This window comes from Xyrauchen texanus, chromosome 50 (genome assembly GCF_025860055.1).
Source record: "Xyrauchen texanus isolate HMW12.3.18 chromosome 50, RBS_HiC_50CHRs, whole genome shotgun sequence".
Taxonomy (NCBI): Eukaryota; Metazoa; Chordata; class Actinopteri; order Cypriniformes; family Catostomidae; genus Xyrauchen; species Xyrauchen texanus.
Window position 1 is genome coordinate 7,840,370 of NC_068325.1, and position 20,145 is coordinate 7,860,514.

Below are 20,145 nucleotides of genomic sequence, written 5' to 3' on the forward strand. Positions count from 1 at the left end.
ATTTCAGAAATGTTGTAGTCATATAGACTACTGACAAGAAAAAGTCATGTGTGCAAGAATTTAAAGTTGTAATTTATGAGGCCGGTAGCACTGATGTGTGAAGGGAAAATGGTCTGATGTTACTGGAAATTCTGATTACTTTAATCCTCCACTAGTACTTTAACCAAATGTACCATTTCTGGCAGGTACCCAATTGTAATTGAATTGAAGTTGATGGGTAAGGTCCATTTCAAGATTAAAATGCCATTGTTTCATTGTCCTCTATGAGCGTTTTTGTATTTGGTTTGTGCAACGGGGTCACTGGGGATCTCTGTCTGGTTCGTCAAAGTATCCAGGTAATCCACTGATGTCTGCCTCTACACAAAAGTCATGAAAGACCCCATTCATCAAGAGAGTTGACACATTTGGGTCTTTATGTCAATATTTATCAGGACGACACTTGATGAACAAATTATCATTGACTCCCAAAAGGCATGTCCCTTAGCACAAATAATTAAATGTTGTTTCATATTATAGTTGGGCAGGGCCATGTTAATTTAATGCAATCTAATCACAATGCAGAAGTTTAAAATAGACAGTCTTCTTAGCCAAGATTACCACATGGAAAATCAACACGTTGCTTCCGAAAGTTAATGTACACTGAAATCAACCAAATATTGCAGAAGCACTGACAAACACCATTTGCCATCAGACATTTCTAAATAATTGCTACTGTGATCACTTTTCTTTTTAGGGTTCAGGTTAGGGCATATGTTTAATTAGGGTTAGGTTGGGGTTAGATAGGGTTCCTCTTGATTGTATTACACTATGTACAACTAAAAATAAATATAAAATTTGGTGCAACTCTGTGGACATTCCACCCAGAAACTGAAGCCCACATGTGCCCATACCTTCAATAACACTTCAAACATTAGTATCTAGGGGACAGTGATTCGAATTTTGGTGAGCACAGACCAATTTCAGTAGCAGAACTTTCAACCTACTGTCGCTAAATTCATAGTGTGATCAGCCTGACTTAGCTCACTTCTCTGACAATTTCTCTGGCATCCCTCCACCATCTCAACTCCTTATTTATTAAGTCATTGTCATCTATCTCATTATAGATTGCGCTTCATTCACAAAAAATGCCCGGCACAAGTTACATAGGGCTATTACCAACAGACAGTAGGCAGTAAAATAAATTGTATTTTAAAGAGGTGTACATTTTCTATTGACCATGGTAGTAGTAATTAATCAAATAATGATGGAGAATAGGGTTATAACCTGGCACATATTCAGATATGCGGTGTAGTCAAGTATAGTCCTGGCAGAGTGAGCCAGATCGCGGTGGTCTGTTGCAACCTCTGCTATATAGCACTCAGAACCGCCCCACAAGATCAAAATTGAACAAAATGCATTCGCTGAACAAAATGCATTCAGCACAGATTTTATGGGCGTGTTTGTGCTGTTGTCTGATCTGCATAATTCCTTTAGTGAACCAGTGCAGACAGCACATGGAAATAACCAGACATGAATTGTGGAGCAGCAGACTTTATTCAGACCAGTATAATGGTTGGAAAACAAATAATAATGAGAAACTGGAAGAACCCAGGTGAGCCCTCTTTCCAGGAGTGGAGCATGGAGTTGGCGAAAGTGGCATCATACAAAAAAAATCTCTTTCAACATCAATGACAGGGCGAAAAATATGTGGCGAAATGGGGAAAATATGTGCAATATATTGCTACCAGATGAAAGCGTGGTGCTTATTGTAAAACTGTACATTTGATCGATGTGTGTTCTTAAAAGTATATATATATATATATATATATTTGTATCTGATTTCTATTACCTCTTTTGGCTTAATCCTTTTTTTTTTTTTTTTATTCAAAATGTATCATCACTATGGGATATATGTTAAGATGTCAATTGTAAAGCTGTCTACTATGTTGACTACAATGTAACAGTGGTGTTCAAAAACTCAATAAAATACTAATTATATACTGTACATAGTAATTATATGTCTTATAAATGTCTACAAGTATAAAATGTGAATAACAGTCCATGTAAACTGAACGTTTCAACACTTTGACTGATAACAGCAAGGGAGAAAATGGGGAATGTTGTCCTAGGCCCTGTGACAAGGAGGGGGCCCACTAAAGACCTCTATGGTATAACCTTTTCATTGGTCCAAGAGGAGGAGGGGGGATAAACTCATGATAATGTTTACCCAGGCCCTGCTAATTTAAGCAACAGCTTGGGTTACAGTGGTCATTGAGCAGATAAAAAGCAATGTAAAATATGACTGGTGAACACAAGTGCACAAGGATTGCAACGAAGCATGGTCCTTCCTATCCCAGCCAAATTAATTAAATGGCTGTAAAAACAACCAATGAACGGCTTTCTTGTACAGTAGTTGTCTTTGCACATCAGGCTGGGATTAGAGGAAGTGATTTAACTTTGAAAGCATTATGCGCTTCATGTTTAAGGTTTTCCGCTGAACAAAATGGTGAACATGTGGTCAATTAAATATGGGAAGAGCCCTGGAATTTAGTCCTTACTATAACATGTCACTGGGAAAATTAATTGGATGGAAAAGTCCTGCATCTGGCAAAAACAATGATGCTTCTTGAGGACAATATAATTTGTTTTTAACACTATTTTTAAAACCAGAATGTATGTGCAGTAGTCATTAGTTATTTCAGTAATGCAGCAGACACGGATAAGAAAGCTCTGCCAATCCCAGATTTGCTGTTGCAGTGCTGCATCAACTCCGTTAATAGCATTTTAATTGGTTTACAATGCCATAAGAAAAAAACAAGGTGAGTGAAAAATTGCATTTAATGACAGTCCCAAGGCACCTAGTCAGACAACTGTCAGAGACTCACGCTTTCCTTCAGAACAACATTTAAAGTTCTGAGAATAGCATGTAAACATTACTACAAACATCAGCCCTCAAGGTCACACAAGAGGGCTGTGAAGAATTGAAAACTGCAGTGATGCAAGGCGAAAGCAATTATAATCAAGATGCAATGAACCACATAATCAGGACAGGCAATTGCTGGAAAGGGAACCCTGAATTACCCTGTCCAGATAGTTGCAGATAAGATGAATTGCCGAGGTTACATTAAAACCTTTTTAGAGCATTTTCTGTTCATTTTGATTTTGATGAAACTTCAGCACTAGAGCAACTGCCTTATCCTCCCTTTTTCCTGATTAACTTCACATGTATCTACCTGTCAGAGTAGGTCTACCGCAGACACCACACTGGCTTAACTCCTGCCACTTTATGTTCTCCCCACCAATACATCAGAGTGCTTAGGGAGCATTGAAATGGACAAGAAATCTGGAAGAGCAGAACCACAGTGTCACTGCTGAAACATCCAACATGTTTAATTTAAAGTAGATTTAAACAAATACACTATCGACAAATGTCTCTAATAAGATCCTGAAAAACTGAATTATCTCTTTAATGTTCTCTTACTTCCATGTGGGCAAGTTTTAGTTTACACAAGCATTCTGACCGATTAAATATTTTAGAGTAGAGTGATGTATATTCACTGTTTATTATTTTAAGTCCCCTCATACACTGGGAGACCTGGATGAAGTCAAGAAAGTTTTGGGGTACATTCCTGTGTTGGATTTTGGTGGTGAGGATATGGGATAAGCTAATACTGAAGGGGGATGGGGGGGATTGAAGGGGGAGGTTTTCCTCAAAGATGTGGTCTACCTCAGAGAGCTTTAAGAAAATCTCAGCAGGGCCTTCTGGCTTCCTTAAGAATGACAAACACACCCTTGGGGATGAATAAAGAGAGCCAGGGAGGACGTAGTTTGAGCAATAGTAGAGTGAAATACCACATTTTCCCATTTGCCGTAGCCAATGTTACACTAGCATATTTCAAACAACTAGATTTTGGCTGAGGTTGTCACACTTGCTGAGATATAGCAAACAACAGGAGTACTGCATTAACAAGTTTACAGGTTACAAGTTTAATAAAGTGATTCAGGATGCAATTCATGAAGTAACTTTACCTTGTGAAATCTGTGATAGTGTAATTATTCCCTCGAGGCTTGCAATAGAACACGCATGTCCATATGCAGCTTTCAGTAAATAAAGAAAGTACTTTCCATAAAAACAGACTGTAGTTCCTCCATTTTCTGATTTCATTAGTAATTTTAGTGTAGGAGAACCCCAGGAAAAACACTTTTGGCAATATAAGCAAAAGTGCTTCTAGTGGCTCAATTAAATAAATCAATAAATAACTATGATTTTGAAAGTCGTAACAGGAAGGTTGTAATGTTTTGAGAATAGTCAAAATAATCTGAAAAAAGTAATCGCATTATGGAATTAAATTGGTAATTTTTTGCTAACCATAATGTTACTTGATTAATGTCATAACATTATAAGAATAAAGTCATAAGGAAAGTAACATAAAACTGAAGTGGTGGAGAACAGCAAAGTGGAGTAGATGTAGAGGCAGATGCAACCATTGATACCCTTGGTGTCAACCAATGGTTACCATTTCAGATTGCATAAAAGAGTAAATTTCATGAATGTCTGCCTGGTTCTTTAACCTCAATAAATGTAATCATTAAATAACCACTGTAGTCCTGCCTCAGTGGCCTAAATCACACCCTTTTTTTTTTTATAATAGTGCATAATAGTTTTTTAAATATTTCTATTTTATTCACTCAAAGTTATGCCTTTCAATCTCCTAATTTTACTTTATTTTCGTAACATTACAAATTTATTCTCCAAAAATACCACTTCAATCTCATAAAACATTCTTATAAAATTACTACTTTTACAATTCGTAATACAAATACTTTAAATTACTTTAACACACCAAGGTTTCTCGCCAAGAACGTGGCTTATGTGGCCATGTATACGCATAAGCAGTGTTTTTACAGGTTTTTGAAGAGTTTGCATGTGCATAAACAGACCGGATAACAAACGTCATAGGATGGAGCCCAACAACAAGTCAACACAGTGGAAGAATTACATTTCTAGGAGTACAGTGGGAAAAGCACATTCACTATAAACTGCACCCATTTTATACATACCAATGTAAAATTTAGATTGTCCCTCTCGTTCACGCATTTGGGCTTTTTCATTGGTAAAATCCTGGAGTTTGACGAAAGAGGGAAACCCCACTATTGCAGAGGAATTCCGTTGCAGGTCTCGATAGAAAGTTTAAGAAACAAACAAAGCAACAACTCTGGAATATCTGGAAAGTAAGCGAAGCAACAGAGAATAAAGTCTTCCTCAGATGTCATGTTTTTTATTTACACAAGCATCACAGGGAAATTACGTTGTGTGGAGAAAGCTGCTTACTGACTGGGCCGTGTGTACAGAGTAAAGTGCATGCTGCTTATATAGTGTATGTAAATGGAACGCCACTTTCTCGCAATAAGCCAATTTCTGGTGTCCATGTAAAACCAATCACAAACTTGCACCATAAAAAAGTTCATACACTAACAGTACTCGTATGGCCAAATAATACATGGAGCCTTTGCCATACCTTGCCTAATGAGGCATGATGAATCAAGTCTTTTATTTCTAGGACATTGGAGACAAAACCTGGATGAAATGTCATGTTCTTTTACCACAGGAGTAGGCTTCAGAGACCTAAACAGGCCAAGGTAACTGGAAAGAAACTTCAGCCTCAGGCTATCCTGAACCTGTAGGTTTTATGACTACATTATTGCCTTGGCCTCGGACCCCATTCAAATTTCCTAAAAAATGAAAAATAACTGCTGCTATAACTTCATATGACTCTGAAACCACTTTACTTCAAAATACATACCCCAAACAATGCCTGCTTTTGGAATCTACATCTGATTCATTGCCTTATATTTTTGGTACATAATAAGTGATGTAAATATGTGTACACAACAGAAAAATTATCCTTTGAGGTCTCATCTTGAATGAGGGGAGATCGCAGTGGAGACCAGTATATTAAACACCATAAATTGGCAGGTGGCTTTAGTACTGATGATCTCTCCCCTCAAGCTTTAGAGACCTTCTAATCTTACTCTGTTGATGAATACTTATTGAAATGCTGGCTGACAAGATTCAAAACGAAACCAGAACCCAAACAAAAGTCTGATTCAACAACTTCACTTCTAAATGTAAGAATGGACAGGAAACACTAGCAGATGGAGTAAGGAGCACTGCGATTCATTAATTTTTGGAAACAGGAAATGGTAAATCTTACACCAACTGTTGCAGAGTGAAATGTTAATACATGTATTCATCACATGATATAATTCATGTTTCTAATCATGTTAAAGACTTTACAGAGAAGTGGAAACATATTATATTTGCTAATGTGATTACTAACACTTCAAAAGAAAGAGGACTGTTAAAGTATAAGGACTTCATCAGTGATGACTGATGGCATATCCCTGTGCTTTAAGGAACAAGCTGTTTGCAATTACCCCCAAATTGCACTGTATCTGAACTATAAACGGATTCTTATGCCAGTAAAATACTTCATGCAAGCATGCATGATTCAAACACATTGCCAAACTTAACTTGCGTTCATACATTATTGTAGGGGTAACAAAGAGAAAACTCGCGTATAAGCGGACAGATTGCAATTATATCCACTATAGCAGCCTTGCAGCATCCATGAAAATGCAATGTGTACTTGCCCAGTGTTATGAACCGAGGTCTGACACATTTTGGAATGCGATACAGAAAATCCAGCTTGCATAGCTAGGAGCATGTGCATTCACGTACTTGTGTAGAGTATGTTTCAGCCTTTTGAATCACCTTGTATCACCTGAGACCCACCAAGGTCTCAGGTGATACAAGAAAAATTACTTTTTTTTTTTTATCTTTGTCTTTTCCAACCCTGTGTTAAACAAACAAATCAAAAAGTGAGGTGAAAACTCATGTCCAATCCTACAAAAACAGAGAAATATTGTGTTGATTTCCAAAAGGGAAAAACTGAGAGGGAGGTTTAGCATTAAGCTGAGCTAAGGAAACCTTTAAAGAGAAAAAGTATTGCTGTGCTCTGTTGATGTCGGAAGCAGAAAAACTGGCAGCAAGACAGTGTTGTGTGGTCTCACTTGATGGGAAGGTTTTGGGAGCAAGGGTGGCGTTGCATTACATCACATCCATAGGGAGATCATTCAAATGACATCATAAATAAAAGTGCTGACTAAGTTTAAAAATGAAGGAGACGAGCCATTTATTGACACCATAATATCCAGTGACACCTGTGTAATGGTATGGAAAATTCCCATCAAGGTAGTTCCCAACTGGATCAATTAATGATGAAAGAGTGAGCTCTAAGCTAAGGGTACATAAACTTACTTTCTCAAGAAAACGTAATGTCAAAGGAAGGTGCTGTAAGAAAACATGTGTTTTGCAAAACCGTGTTTTGAGATCACATTTCAACATCTGGAATGAAAAAAGTTAAACACTACCAATTAAATTTTACTTTGTACCATTAAAAGCATAATATAACATTTTACTTCAGGCACATGTGACCTCAGATATTACTGTTGGTAGAAACCAGATGAAAGAGTGAACAAACCATAGCACCGACTGAGAATGCAACCTGTAAACAATGACGCATTTATAACATTGACAAACAGGTGGCTCATAAAATATGCAGTAAGTCTGGGTTTGCGCAGGCACAAGCATACATTTGTGATTTGCGAAATAGTAAGGCTCCATCCACAATATTCCATATTTATTGGAAAATGTCATTTTCTAAACGCTCTCCATCCAGACTGACATTTTCAAGTGTTTTCCAAAAGTTGCTCGTCTACACTAAAATGTATGAAATCTCTTAAATCCCCTGACTGCGCATGTGAAAAATTGCTGTTCCATATGTGGTCTGAAAAGTAATTGTCCTCGTGTTCCATCACGGGACAGCAATTCTGAGTTAACTTCCCGTCGCCTTTTAAGGAATGCAATGTAAAGTAACATTTATGTTTAACAACGCTTTCAAAGTGTTGATTAAAATTATAACAAATATGTTATAATTTTCAGATATTTCACTGTCTACGCTATAGTGCAAAGACATGTATGGGTAGAAGTCCAAAATGCAGAGAAAAAGATGTGTTTTCAAACAAAAATTTATTTGTGTGGGTGTGGCCTAAGACAGAACAACCCCACCTGTTTCCAATATTGTAGAAAAGGGCTAAACAAATGAAACACAGAAACTTTGTTTCTGTCTAAATTTGAAGGTTAAAAATATAGGCATCCAGATTATGATTTCTAGCTTGTTATAGTTCACTGTATTTTAAAAGAAGATTACATTTTAATCTGGATGAACACAACATTGGTAACAAGCTAAAGAAATACATAATAAGACCACAAAAACAAATGAGACAGAAATCAGGTTGATTGATGCTGGTGCTGACTTTCTAGGTAAATAGATGCACTGCTGAGAAGTTTTAAACATGGAGGTTGCAGAAAAGAGAGGGAACAGATTTCTGTGCAAAGACATAGTCAATGTTAACATCAGAAAAAATATCCAGGAAGAGCAATTAAGAACAACAAACAAACCAACTATATGGTCTGCACTTATATAGCACCTTTTTAAACTTAGCGGTATTCAAAGCGCTTTACACTTCATCTCATTCACCCATTCACAAAGCCATGCAAGGCACTAGCCTGCCATTGGGAGCAACTTGGGGATCAGGGTCTTGCCAAACGACACTTCGGCATGTGGAGTCGTGTTGGGATCGAACCACCAACCTTGTGATTCGTGGACAACCGGCTTTACCACCTGAGCCACCCCATATCAGAAAAAGATTATCTGAAAAAAGTGCTTCCAGGAAGAGCAATTAAGAACAACAATCAAACCGACTATTAATATACAGAATATGGAGAGTACAACAAGTAATTTTAACATTTAACAATAAAATATTTCAATTGATTCATAGTTTACATGAACTATCCTCATTCATTTCAAAGGGTTTGATCATAGATTATCATAGTAGTAGGGTGACGTGTAGTGATTCAACGTCCCTGGTTGATCCCTGCAGGGAGCAGGCCATGAACCATCAACAAGATGCCCTTCAGCAAGGCACTTAAAACTGCAGTAGGTTGCTTTAAGAAAGATTGTTCCAGCCATAAGTCCATGGCAATATTACATGAGGAAACACATTTTGATGTGACAGGTAAATATTATATCCAAAGATTATTTTACTTTCCGATGATTAAGTAAATTCTGATTAAGAAGTTCTGATGGAGTCTTCCATTGCTTGGAGCAAACAGAGGCATGAATGCATGTTTCCTCCCTTCAGTGATCAGATGATATAATCACAAGGGGATGTAGAATTACTGTATTTGTAAAGTCAAAGACAGTTTAGTAGAAAGTGTAATCGATTGATAAATTGACTGATTACTTTACACAACATCTTACTTATAACAAGAAAATAACTTTTCACTTACTGCCTGAAGGTTTTATGACATGATCAACATACTACGTAGTGCTGTAACCTTGAAGGGATCAAAATTTGGAGATACACTACACATGTCAGCATTACTGTCTTACGACAAGGACAAAATCCAGATCGAAGTAGCTATACAGCAAACAAATGCTTAAGGTTCCCTTGTGTCTTTCTCTGGTTGCCCACCCATCTATGATTCCTGTGTAATCTGTGGCTCTCCCCAAATTAATGATATGCAAGCAAACTTATCGTGTAAACATCTGTTTTTTGCATCTTTGTCTCCAAGTACAAAATAACTGGTTAATGCTCAGAAAAACTGCGAAGCCCTATGTCTATGTTTTACCAAGGTCAGTATTTTAATTCTCCTAATTTATTATTGAACTAGGGCAAAATGGAGAGGATCCTTGGGAGAATCATTTCTGGTCAGCTGAGGATGGCAAACAATATGTGCTTTGGAGATTCAAAGAAATATATATCAGTTATAAGGATATATTATATATGTGTTTCTATTTCGGACGACATCTGTAAAGTCGTTTATAGACATCTTGAGTAGAATAAGCAGTCTCTTGCTGACAGGGGGAATCTCAACAAGCAACACTGTGTGACCATGAACTCCTTCATATCTGTTGGGGATGTGTTAAGAGAAAGTAAATGGGTATGTACATTGTTGTATTTACCAGATTGATTTCAAGCATCTCATTTGTATGCTACACTGTAAAAATTAAAAGACACTCAAGGCACCATTTCAGCTGACAAAAATTCTCAGGAGATCCTCTAGACACAGTTTCAGATTTCTAAGAAACTTACTCTTAGCTCCAGTAAAAACTCTAAAGTACTCAAAAGCCCAAAATGTATTCTAGGCAACTATGTGAACACAAACACTTCTTGCTATGCAAGCTTGATTCCGTGCATTGTTGTTTTCAAAAATGTCTCAGACCTCAATTCATAACTTTGCAAATGTTGCCACAAGGGGCGGTATAGCACTTCGAAATTTATGTTTCTCATTTAAGTCAACTATTGTCATGGTTAAGCTACAGTTAGAATAGACTATTGTTAAGCAAGTAAGTTAGACAATAATACATCCAATTTTATGGCACAAACATTTGAAGATCTATCGCCCCTTGACTACTGAGGTTTGTTACCACCATAGTAATGCAAGATCATGCACAAGTGCGTGTGTGTGTGTGTGTGTGTGTGTGTTTGTGGCATATGTTCGACACTCCAGTTTTGAGAGTACTGATTGAGTGTAGATCATGTACAGGCTCCAAGTGCTGTAAAGCTTGGTTGAGACAACCAGCTACCCATCATCTTTTAGGCAATCTCTTCATAAGAGTTCTGCCAATTAGAGGAAAGCATTCAGTCCCGGCTCTCTGAAGGCGCCAAAGAGAAAGTGAAAATACCTCATCTATCTTGGTGATTTAAAGCTATTTGTTTGTTTGACAAGTCATTGAAGCTTTCGGCATAACCAAAACAGAAAATGAGAGTGAGGAGAATGGAGGGAATGTGTATATGAGAAAAGGAAGAAAAAGAGATGGATAAACAATACCTGCCAAGAATACTTTAACTCTTAGGAATCTTTTTCCTAAGAGTGGAGAGAACAGATTAATGTCCCATATTTATGGCCTAAATTGCCAAGCACACTTTTTGGTCCCCTCATTGCTGAAAGCACAGCACATCATAATTTATGCCTGTCTTGTTGTTTAGTAGACATCACACAGAATGCAGAATATATGCTTCCCCCCAAATAGTTGGCACAACACACCTGGATTATCTCTAAATGTTGACCTACATGTACTTCTGCTGTGTATCACAGATGCATCATGAGGCAGTCAATTGAAGGCAAAGCACCACAGTCTGCTCTCTAGACAGAATCTGGTCTTAAGAAGTCAATTATTTGCACAGTATTTTCATTAATATCAGGACTAAACCCGTTCTTGTCAGCTGAGCAGAGCTCGGCACATTCTATTACTCTGTTTTGAAAAGACAGGCTGCAGTCTAGGCCATATGCAGTACCAGTCAAATGTTTGGGCACAACTATTCATTATTACTATTTTTCACATTTTAGTACGATGAAATAGCACAAATGCAAGTATGTGAATTATTTGGTGACAAAAATTTGAAAAAATCCAAACTAATCTTATATTTGAGCTTCATCAAAATAGCCACCCTTTTCCAAGATTTCAGCTCTGCACACTATGGATATTCTCATCCAACTTAACAATGTGCATGAAGGAGTTCCTATGTATGCAGGATAACTAATGCTTCAATTGCTTGAATGCTTAACTTCAATCTTGGGTCCAACTTTCTTATATATATATATATATATATATATATATATATATATATATATATATATATATATATATATATATGTGTGTGTGTGTGTGTGTGTATACAGGTGCTGGTCATATAATTAGAATATCATCAAAAAGTTTATTTATTTCAGTAATTCCATTAAATTGGAAGAATGGATATTATATTCATTCATTCCACACAGACTGATATATTTCAAGTGTTCATTCCTTTTAATTGATGATTATAACTGACAACTAATGAAAAAACCCAAAATCAGTATCTCAGAAAATTAGAATATTGTGAAAAGGTTCAATGTTGAAGACACCGGGTGCCACACTCTAATCAGCTAATTAACTCAAAACACCTGCAAAGGCCTTTAAATGGTCTCTCAGTCTAGTTCTGTAGGCTACACAATCATGGGGAAGACTTCTGACTTGACAGCTGTCCAAAAGATGACCATTGACACCTTGCACAAGGAGGGCAAGACACAAAAGTTCATTGCTAAAGAGGCTGGCTGTTCACAGAGCTCTGTGTCCAAGCACATTAATAGAGAGGCGAAGGGAAGGAAAAGATGTGGTAGAAAAAAGTGTACAAGCAATAGGGATAACCGCACCCTGGAGAGGATTGTGAAACAAAACCCATTCAAAAATGTGGGGGAGATTCACAAAGAGTGGACTGCAGCTGGAGTCAGTGCTTCAAGAACCACCATGCACAGACGTATGCAAGACATGGGTTTCAGCTGTCGCATTCCTTGTGTCAAGCCACTATTGAACAAGACACAGTGTCAGAACACAAAAAGGACTGGACTGCTGCTGAGTGGTCCAAAGTTATGTTCTCTGATGAAAGTAAATTTTGCATTTCCTTTGGAAATCAAGGTCCCAGAGTCTGGAGGAAGAGAGGAGAGGCACAGAATCCACGTTGCTTGAAGTCCAGTGTAAAGTTTCCACAGTCAGTGATGGTTTGGGGTGCCATGTCATCTGCTGGTGTTGGTCCACTGTGTTTTCTGAGGTCCAAGGTCAACGCAGCCGTCTACCAGGAAGTTTTAGAGCACTTCATGCTTCCTGCTGCTGACCAACTTTATGGAGATGCAGATTTCATTTTCCAACAGGACTTGGCACCTGCACACAGTGCCAAAGCTACCAGTACCTGGTTTAAGGACCATGGTATCCCTGTTCTTAATTGGCCAGCAAACTCGCCTGACCTTACCCTATAGAAAATCTATGGGGTATTGTGAAGGGGAAGATGCGATACGCCAGGCCCAACAATGCAGAAGAGCTGAAGGCCACTATCAGAGCAACCTGGGCTCTCATAACACCAGAGCAGTGCCACAGACTGATCGACTCCATGCCACGCCGCATTGCTGCAGTAATTCAGGCAAAAGGAGCCCCAACTAAGTACTGAGTGCTGTACATGCTCATACTTTTCGTGTTCATACTTTTCATTTGGCCAACATTTCTAAAAATCCTTTTTTGTATTGGTCTTAAGTAATATTCTAATTTTTGGAGATACTGATTTTGGGATTTTCATTAGTTGTCAGTTTTAATCATCACAATTAAATTAAATAAACATTTGAAATATATCAGTCTGTGTGTAATGAATGAATACAATATCCAAGTTTCACTTTTTGAATGGATTTACTGAAATAAATCAACTTTTTGATGATATTCTAATTATATGACCAGCACCTGTAATGTGTATATACATTTTTTTTTATAAAGAAATGCATAGACACAATTTGTCTACAAAAGTAATATCAAGCATGCACCTTTAGATCAAATGCTTTTTAAGATAATCAGAAACAAATTCATTCAAGTTTATCCACATTTTAGACTGGTAGTGTATGTCTTGGAATGCCAGGGCGGCAATGATTTGAGAGTAAACAGATGTTCTGTCACCTCTGACACACTGACACAACTCAGACTTTGCATTTGTACCTTATTCCTAGTGCCACCACTCAGGAGGTCCCCATAAGGTTGATGAAGGCAAGGTTTATGACTTTCTTTTGCACAAAAGGAGATTTTTTAATGAACATGACAGTCCGTCTTTCCAATACAACAGCAGTGGACAGTGACTCACTTTAAAGTTTAAATAAAGGATTCAAATTATCATAAAGTAGTCTCATGTGTCATATTCACAGTCTTCCTAAGGCATTCTATGGTGAGAAACAACCATAACAAGCTTGCAAAAACAACTCAAGTTCATGTGTAAAAAGGGTGCCACTATAAACGAGGTTCTCTCATGGACTTATGAACACATAACAGACATCAAGATTTTAATTGAAATTTCCTAGTACACTGGTTCATTTAGTCCTGGAGCATATTAAGGTAATCGTAAAACTGGACTTGTGTTCTAGTCCAGTTTTACGGACTTCCTTTTTTATTGGACTTCCTGTTTCTGACAGCACAGCACGCTCGCACGCTGCACGAGAGTTTGTTTGTGGCCTGCTTAGCACTGCTTATTCTCATATGTTCAAAGTTATAGTCATCGTTCATAGTTATATCCTTTGTCATTTTACCGCGTTTCAGATTCTTCCGCTTTTTCTCCCGTTTCATCTGCGTGTATTTTACCGGTTGCTGCTGACACCTAGCTAGAGTCTGTGTTTGTAGCCTTTAATCCTTAAACATCTGCCATTTTTAAGCACGCATCGGGTCTTCCCGTATTATTCTCTTATCGGGATTCAACTGCGCGCATATTCCACCTGTATCTGTGTTCTATTTTTATCGCGATTAAACTGCGTGCATTTTTTCAGCGCGCACCCGTTTTTTCTCCTCTGCGGTACACAGATTATTGCATCGATCTCAAAGCACCGCTTATCAAGAACAACCACCACCAACAACAAACAATTTTGTGAGGGATTCAAATCAATCTCAAAACCCTCACCGCTCAGGAACAACGAACAATTTGCGGTAAGTCATGGCATCGGCTCATGTTATTTGTTCATGCATTGCATGTCACATGTTTAAAATAGCCTCCTCCGTCAGCAGTGAGGGATTCACTTGTGATAAATGTAAGGAATTAGTCAGGCTGACGGAGAAGTTTAATGAGTTAGAGACTCGCATCCGAACGCTAGTAGAGGTCAGTGAGAAAGAGAAGCCGTTAGATACTGTTTCAGATGCTGGCAGTACAGAGAGCAACACACACACTTTGGTTCCGGTTATAGAGCCCCTGCAGCAGGGCATTTGGGTGACGTCTCGGCGGCATACTCATTCAGCAAAGAGATACCACTCTCCCGCTCCTGTTAGGGTTTCCAATAAATTCTCCCCACTCATTGATACACCCACTGAGAATCATATTGAAAGAGCCCTTGTTATCGGTGATTCTATTGTAAGGAACGTGGAAATAGAGACTCCAGCCACTATTGTTAATTGCATTTCAGGGGCCAGAGCGTCTGACATCAAATCAAATTTACAAGTGCTGGCTAATGCTAAATGTAGATTTTCTAAAATTGTTATCCATGTCGGCACTAACGATGTCCGGCTTCGCCAGTTGGAGATCACTAAAGATAATGTTACAGAGGTGTGCAAATTTGCAAAAACAATGTCAGACACTGTAATATGCTCTGGTCCCCTCGCTGCTCGTCATAGTGACGAGGTTTATAGTAGATTAGTGTCACTGAATGGCTGGATATCTGAGTGGTGTCAGAATAAAATAGGATTTATATTAAACTGGAAAAGTTTTTGGGGTAGACCTGACCTGCTAAAGAGAGACGGACTCCATCCCTCCAGGGAAGGTGCCGCTCTCCTCTCTAGTAATTTGGCTCATAGACTTAATAATGATATTAATTGACTAAATGGGGCCCAGGTCAGGAAGCAGGCAAACTGGTAGCTGCTAGCTGCCTTGAGACGTCACACAGGTCACATAAACTACAACACATAGAGACTGTATCACCTAGATATCTCATAGAGACTGTGTCTGTTCCATGAACTACGAAACACAATACCCTCACTAAATCATTTAGAAAAAATTTGATTAAGGTCAAACGTGAACAAAACAAACAAATTAAAAATGTACATCATATAAAAATAGGGCTACTAAACATTAGATCTCTTTCTACCAAAGCACTAATTGTCAATGAATTGATTACAGATCATAGATTGGATGCGCTTTGTTTAACTGAAACCTGGCTTATGAATATATTAGTTTAAATGAATCTACTCCCCCAGGTTATTGTTATAAACATGAGCCTCGTCTGAAGGGTCGAGGAGGAGGTGTTGCTACAATTTACAGTGAAGTTTTTGGTGTTACTCAGAGGACAGGATATAAATGTAAGTCTTTTGAACTAATAACGCTTAAGGTGTCACCGTCAAATACAAATATTAATAAAAATTCTCTGTCGTACTTTACCCTTGCTACAGTGTATAGATCACCCGGGCCTTATTCAGATTTCCTTAGTGAATTTGCAAATTTTTTATCAGATCTTGTAGTTACTGTAGATAGAGCCTTAATTGTTGGTGACTTCAACATTCACAGATAATGAAAATGATACTTTGGGATTAGCATTTATCGATATTCTCAACTCTCTTGGAGTCAGACAAAATGTAACAGGACCAACTCATCGCCATATTCATACGCTAGATTTAATTCTTTCATATGGAGTTGATGTTGATAATATAGATATTCTGCAGCAGAGCGATGACATCTCGGATCATTACCTCGTCTCTTGCATGCTGCAATCAGCTAATGTTACTCAATCTACACCACGCTATCATTTGTTATGAATACCCTGTCTTGTTTCACTGTTGCCCTTTTGTTTACCATTGTTGTCACTTTTGCACTTCTTAGTTTTCACTTTAGTCCCTTATGTAACTCCATTGTCCTTGTTAGCGTTCGTGTTCACTGTTCATTGTTTACACCTGCCCTTGTTAATTTGCCTTTGGTTTCTGTTAATCACCTTGTTATCTTGTTTGAGTTCTGTTCTTTCATTGGCCACCTTTCCCATGTTTGTGTATTTATACCCCGTGTCTTTGTTCAGTCTTTGTTGATCGTTGTTTGATGTTAACCCGGTGTATCTTTCCCTCCCGAGTTCCCTGTTCGTGTTTACCTTGGTCAGCTCACTCAGTTTATGTTTCATTTCCCCATCGTGGGTTGTTACTTTGTGTTTATCCTGTTTTGGTTCGCTCAATAAAGTTCAAGCTGCGTTTGGATCCGCATTTCCTCGTCTGCCTCGTTACTCAAGCATAACAGAACGATCGACCACCCATGGATCCAGCAGTCCAAAGAGCTGAACTACTGAACTGCTCTGCCTGAAGCAAGGGGACCGACCGATAGAAGACCACATCCACGACTTTCTTGTCCTGGCAAACGTTTCAGACTTCCCTAATTCCTCCCTTGTGGTCTTCTTCCGAGGCAATCTGAGTGACGGGCTGAAGGAGCAGTTGCCACCGCCAACGCGCGACTGGACGCTCCGCGCGTTCGTAGAGGAGACCCTACAGGCCTGTGGTTCTCCTCTAACAGTGGACGTCATCGAGGAGAACCCCGTAGCGCCTCCCACAGTATTGACCCTCCATTCGCCCGTGGTTCGTCCTTTCACGCCTGTCAACGAGCCAGCGCGGCCCTCTTCGTCTGCCCGGAGGAGGAGGAGAAGACAGGCTTCCACCTCCCGGCCCACGCCTGCCCCGGTCTGCGAGCCAGAGCCCACGCCTGCCCCGGTGAGCGAGCCAGCGGCCACGCATGTCACAGTGAGCGAGCCAGCGGCCACGCATGTCACAGTGAGCGAACCAGCGCCTACGGCCTCTACCGTCAGCAAGCCTGAGCCCTCGTCAACCACGGTCAGCGAGCCTGAGCCCTTGCCAGCCACGGTCAGCGAACCTGAAGCCACGCTGACCAGGAACAACATCCCAGCTTCGCCAGTCGCGTCAGTCCGGAGGAAGAGGAGAAAGGGAGAGGTCTCTGCACTCCAGCCTCCGCCTGCCACAGCCCCATGCTCTGAACCCCCCTTGGCTCTGCCCTCAGCGCCCAGCGAACCCAAGCCGGCGCTTACCACGGTAACCCAGCCAGAGCCCGTAGCCTCAGACGTCAGTGAGCAGTGCCAATAGCCTCAAACGTCAGTGAGCCAGTGCCAATAGCCTTGGACGTCAGTGAGCCAGCGCCTGTAGCCTCAAACGTCAGTGAGCCAGCGCCTGTAGCCTCGACCGTCCCTGAGCCAGCGCCTGTAGCCTCGACCGTCCCTGAGCCAGCGCCTGTAGCCTCGACCGTCCCTGAGCCAGCACCTGTAGCCTCGACCGTCCCTGAGCCAGCGCCTGTAGCCTCGACCGTCCCTGAACCAGCGCCTGTAGCCTCGACCGTCCCTGAGCCAGCGCCTGTAGCCTCGACCGTCCCTGAGCCAGCGCCTGTAGCCTCGACCGTCCCTGAGCCAGCGCCTGTAGCCTCGACCGTCCCTGAGCCAGCGCCTGTAGCCTCGACCGTCCCTGAGCCAGCGCCTGTAGCCGTGACCGTCCAAAAGCCAGTGCCAGTAGCCGTGACCGTCCAAGAGCCAGTGCCAGTAGCCGTGACCGTCCAAGAGCCAGTGCCAGTAACCGTGACCGTCCAAGAGCCAGCGCCAGTGGTCGTGCCCATCCTAGAGTCAGCACCTCCCGAGCCTTCCAGGGCTCCCCCTCTCGAGCCTACCAGGGCTCCGCCTCCCAAGTCTCTCGAGTCTTCCAGGGCTCCTCCTCCCGAGCTTTCCAGAGCTCCGCCATCCGAGTTTCCCGAGCTTTCCAGAGCTCCGCCATCCGAGTTTCCCGAGCTTTCCAGAGCTCCGCCATCCGAGTTTCCCGAGCTTTCCAGAGCTCCGCCATCCGAGTTTCCCAAGCTTTCCAGAGCTCCGCCCTCCGAGCTTCCCAGAGCTCCACCTCTCAAGCCTCTCGAGCCTCTCGAGCCTTCTAGGGCTCCGCCTCTCAAGCCTCCCAAGCTTTCCAGAGCTCCGCCCTCCGATCCTACCAAGGCTCCGCCCCTCAAGCCCCTCGAGCCTTCCAGGGCTCCGTCTCTCAAGTCTCTCGAGCCTTCCAGGGCTCCGTCCCTCAAGTCTCTCGAGTCTTCCAGGGCTCCGTCTCTCAAGCCTCCCAAGCTTTCCAGAGCTCCGCCCTCTGAGCTTCCCAGAGCTCCGCCTCTCAAGCCTCTCGAGCCTTCCAGGGCTTCGCCTTCCAGGCCTCTCGAGCCACCCAGGGCTCCGCCTCTCGAACCTTCCAGGGCTCCGCCCCTCAAGCCTCTCGAGCCTGCCAGGGCTCCGCCCCTCAAGCCTCTCGAGCCTCCCACGGCTCCGTCTCTCAAGCCTCTCGAGCCTTCCAGGGCTTCGCCTTCCAGGCCTCTCGAGCCACCCAGGGCTCCGCCTCTCGAGCCTTCCAGGGCTCCGTCCCCAGAGCCTCTTGAGTCTCCTACGGCTCCGCCCCCAGGGCCTCCTACGGCTCCGTCTCCCGATCCACTCAAGCCTTCGACAGCTCTGCCCCCAGAGCCTCTCGAGCCTCCTGCAGCTCCGCCTCTCGAGCCTCCTGCAGCTCCGCCCCCGGGGCCTCCTGCGGCTCCACCTCCAGAGCCTCCTATGTCTCCGCCTCTCGATCCACTCAAGCCTTCGACGGCACCGCCCGCCGAACCTCCCGAGCCTCCTACGGCTCCGCCGATCGAGCCACTCAAGCCTTCGACGGCTCCGCCCTCAGAGCCCCCGAGCCTCCTATGGCTCCACCTCCCGAGCTTCCTCCGGCCCCGCCTCTCGAGCCACTCAAGCCTTCGACGGCTTCACCCTCAGAGCCTCCTACGTCTCTGCCCCCAGAGCCTCCAGAGTCTTCCTGGTCTCCGCTCCTAAAGCCTCCCACGGTGCCGCCTACCTTGGCTCCGCCTCCTGAGCCTCTTTCAGCTCCACCTCCCGAACCTCCTTCAATTCCACCTCCGGAGCCTCCATTGGCTCCGTCTTCAGAGCCTTCTTCGCCCTCGCCACATTCGGCTCCACCTCCAGTGGCTCCGCCTTCTGAGCCTTCTACACCATCGCCTCCCTTGGCTCCGCCCAACACTGTTCTGCCTCCTGACCTGCCCAAGGCCTTACCGCCTGAGTCTGCCACGGCCCTGCCTAAGCCTCCTTTGGCACCGCCTCCCAAGTCTTCTACGGCTCCGCCTCCGAAGTCCTCCTTGGCTCCACCTCACACGGCTCTGCCAGCCTCTGTCCTGTGGCCTCTTCCCAGGCCCCCTGACCCAGTCCCTGTCCGGTGGCCTCCACCCAGGCCTCCTGACCCTGTTCCCGTCCTGAGGCCTCCCCCCAGGCCTCCTGACCCAGTCCCTGTCCAGTGGCCTCCTCCCAGGTCCCCCAAACCTATCCTTGCCCTGTGGCCAGCTTCCAGGCCTCCTGCACCTACCCTTGCCCGGTGGCCAGCTCCCAGACCATCGAAACCTGTCCCTGCCCGGTCGATACCACCCCGGCCTCCTAAACCGCTCCCTTTGTGCCCCCCGTGGACTGTCTCATCTCCCTTTGTGCCCCCGTGGACTGTCTCA

General features: G+C 42.4%; 1 protein-coding gene across 1 annotated transcript in view; it reads right to left on the reverse strand.

The window, feature by feature from the left end:
• Positions 1 to 297: 297 nt before the first annotated feature.
• LOC127640970 (adhesion G-protein coupled receptor G7-like) overlaps positions 298 to 20,145 on the reverse strand; it is a 56,060-nt gene continuing 36,212 nt past the window's right edge. The window contains exon 10 of the mRNA XM_052123711.1: positions 298 to 356. Coding sequence (XP_051979671.1) covers positions 298 to 356 — 59 coding nt within the window. The remainder of the gene's footprint in view (positions 357 to 20,145) is intronic.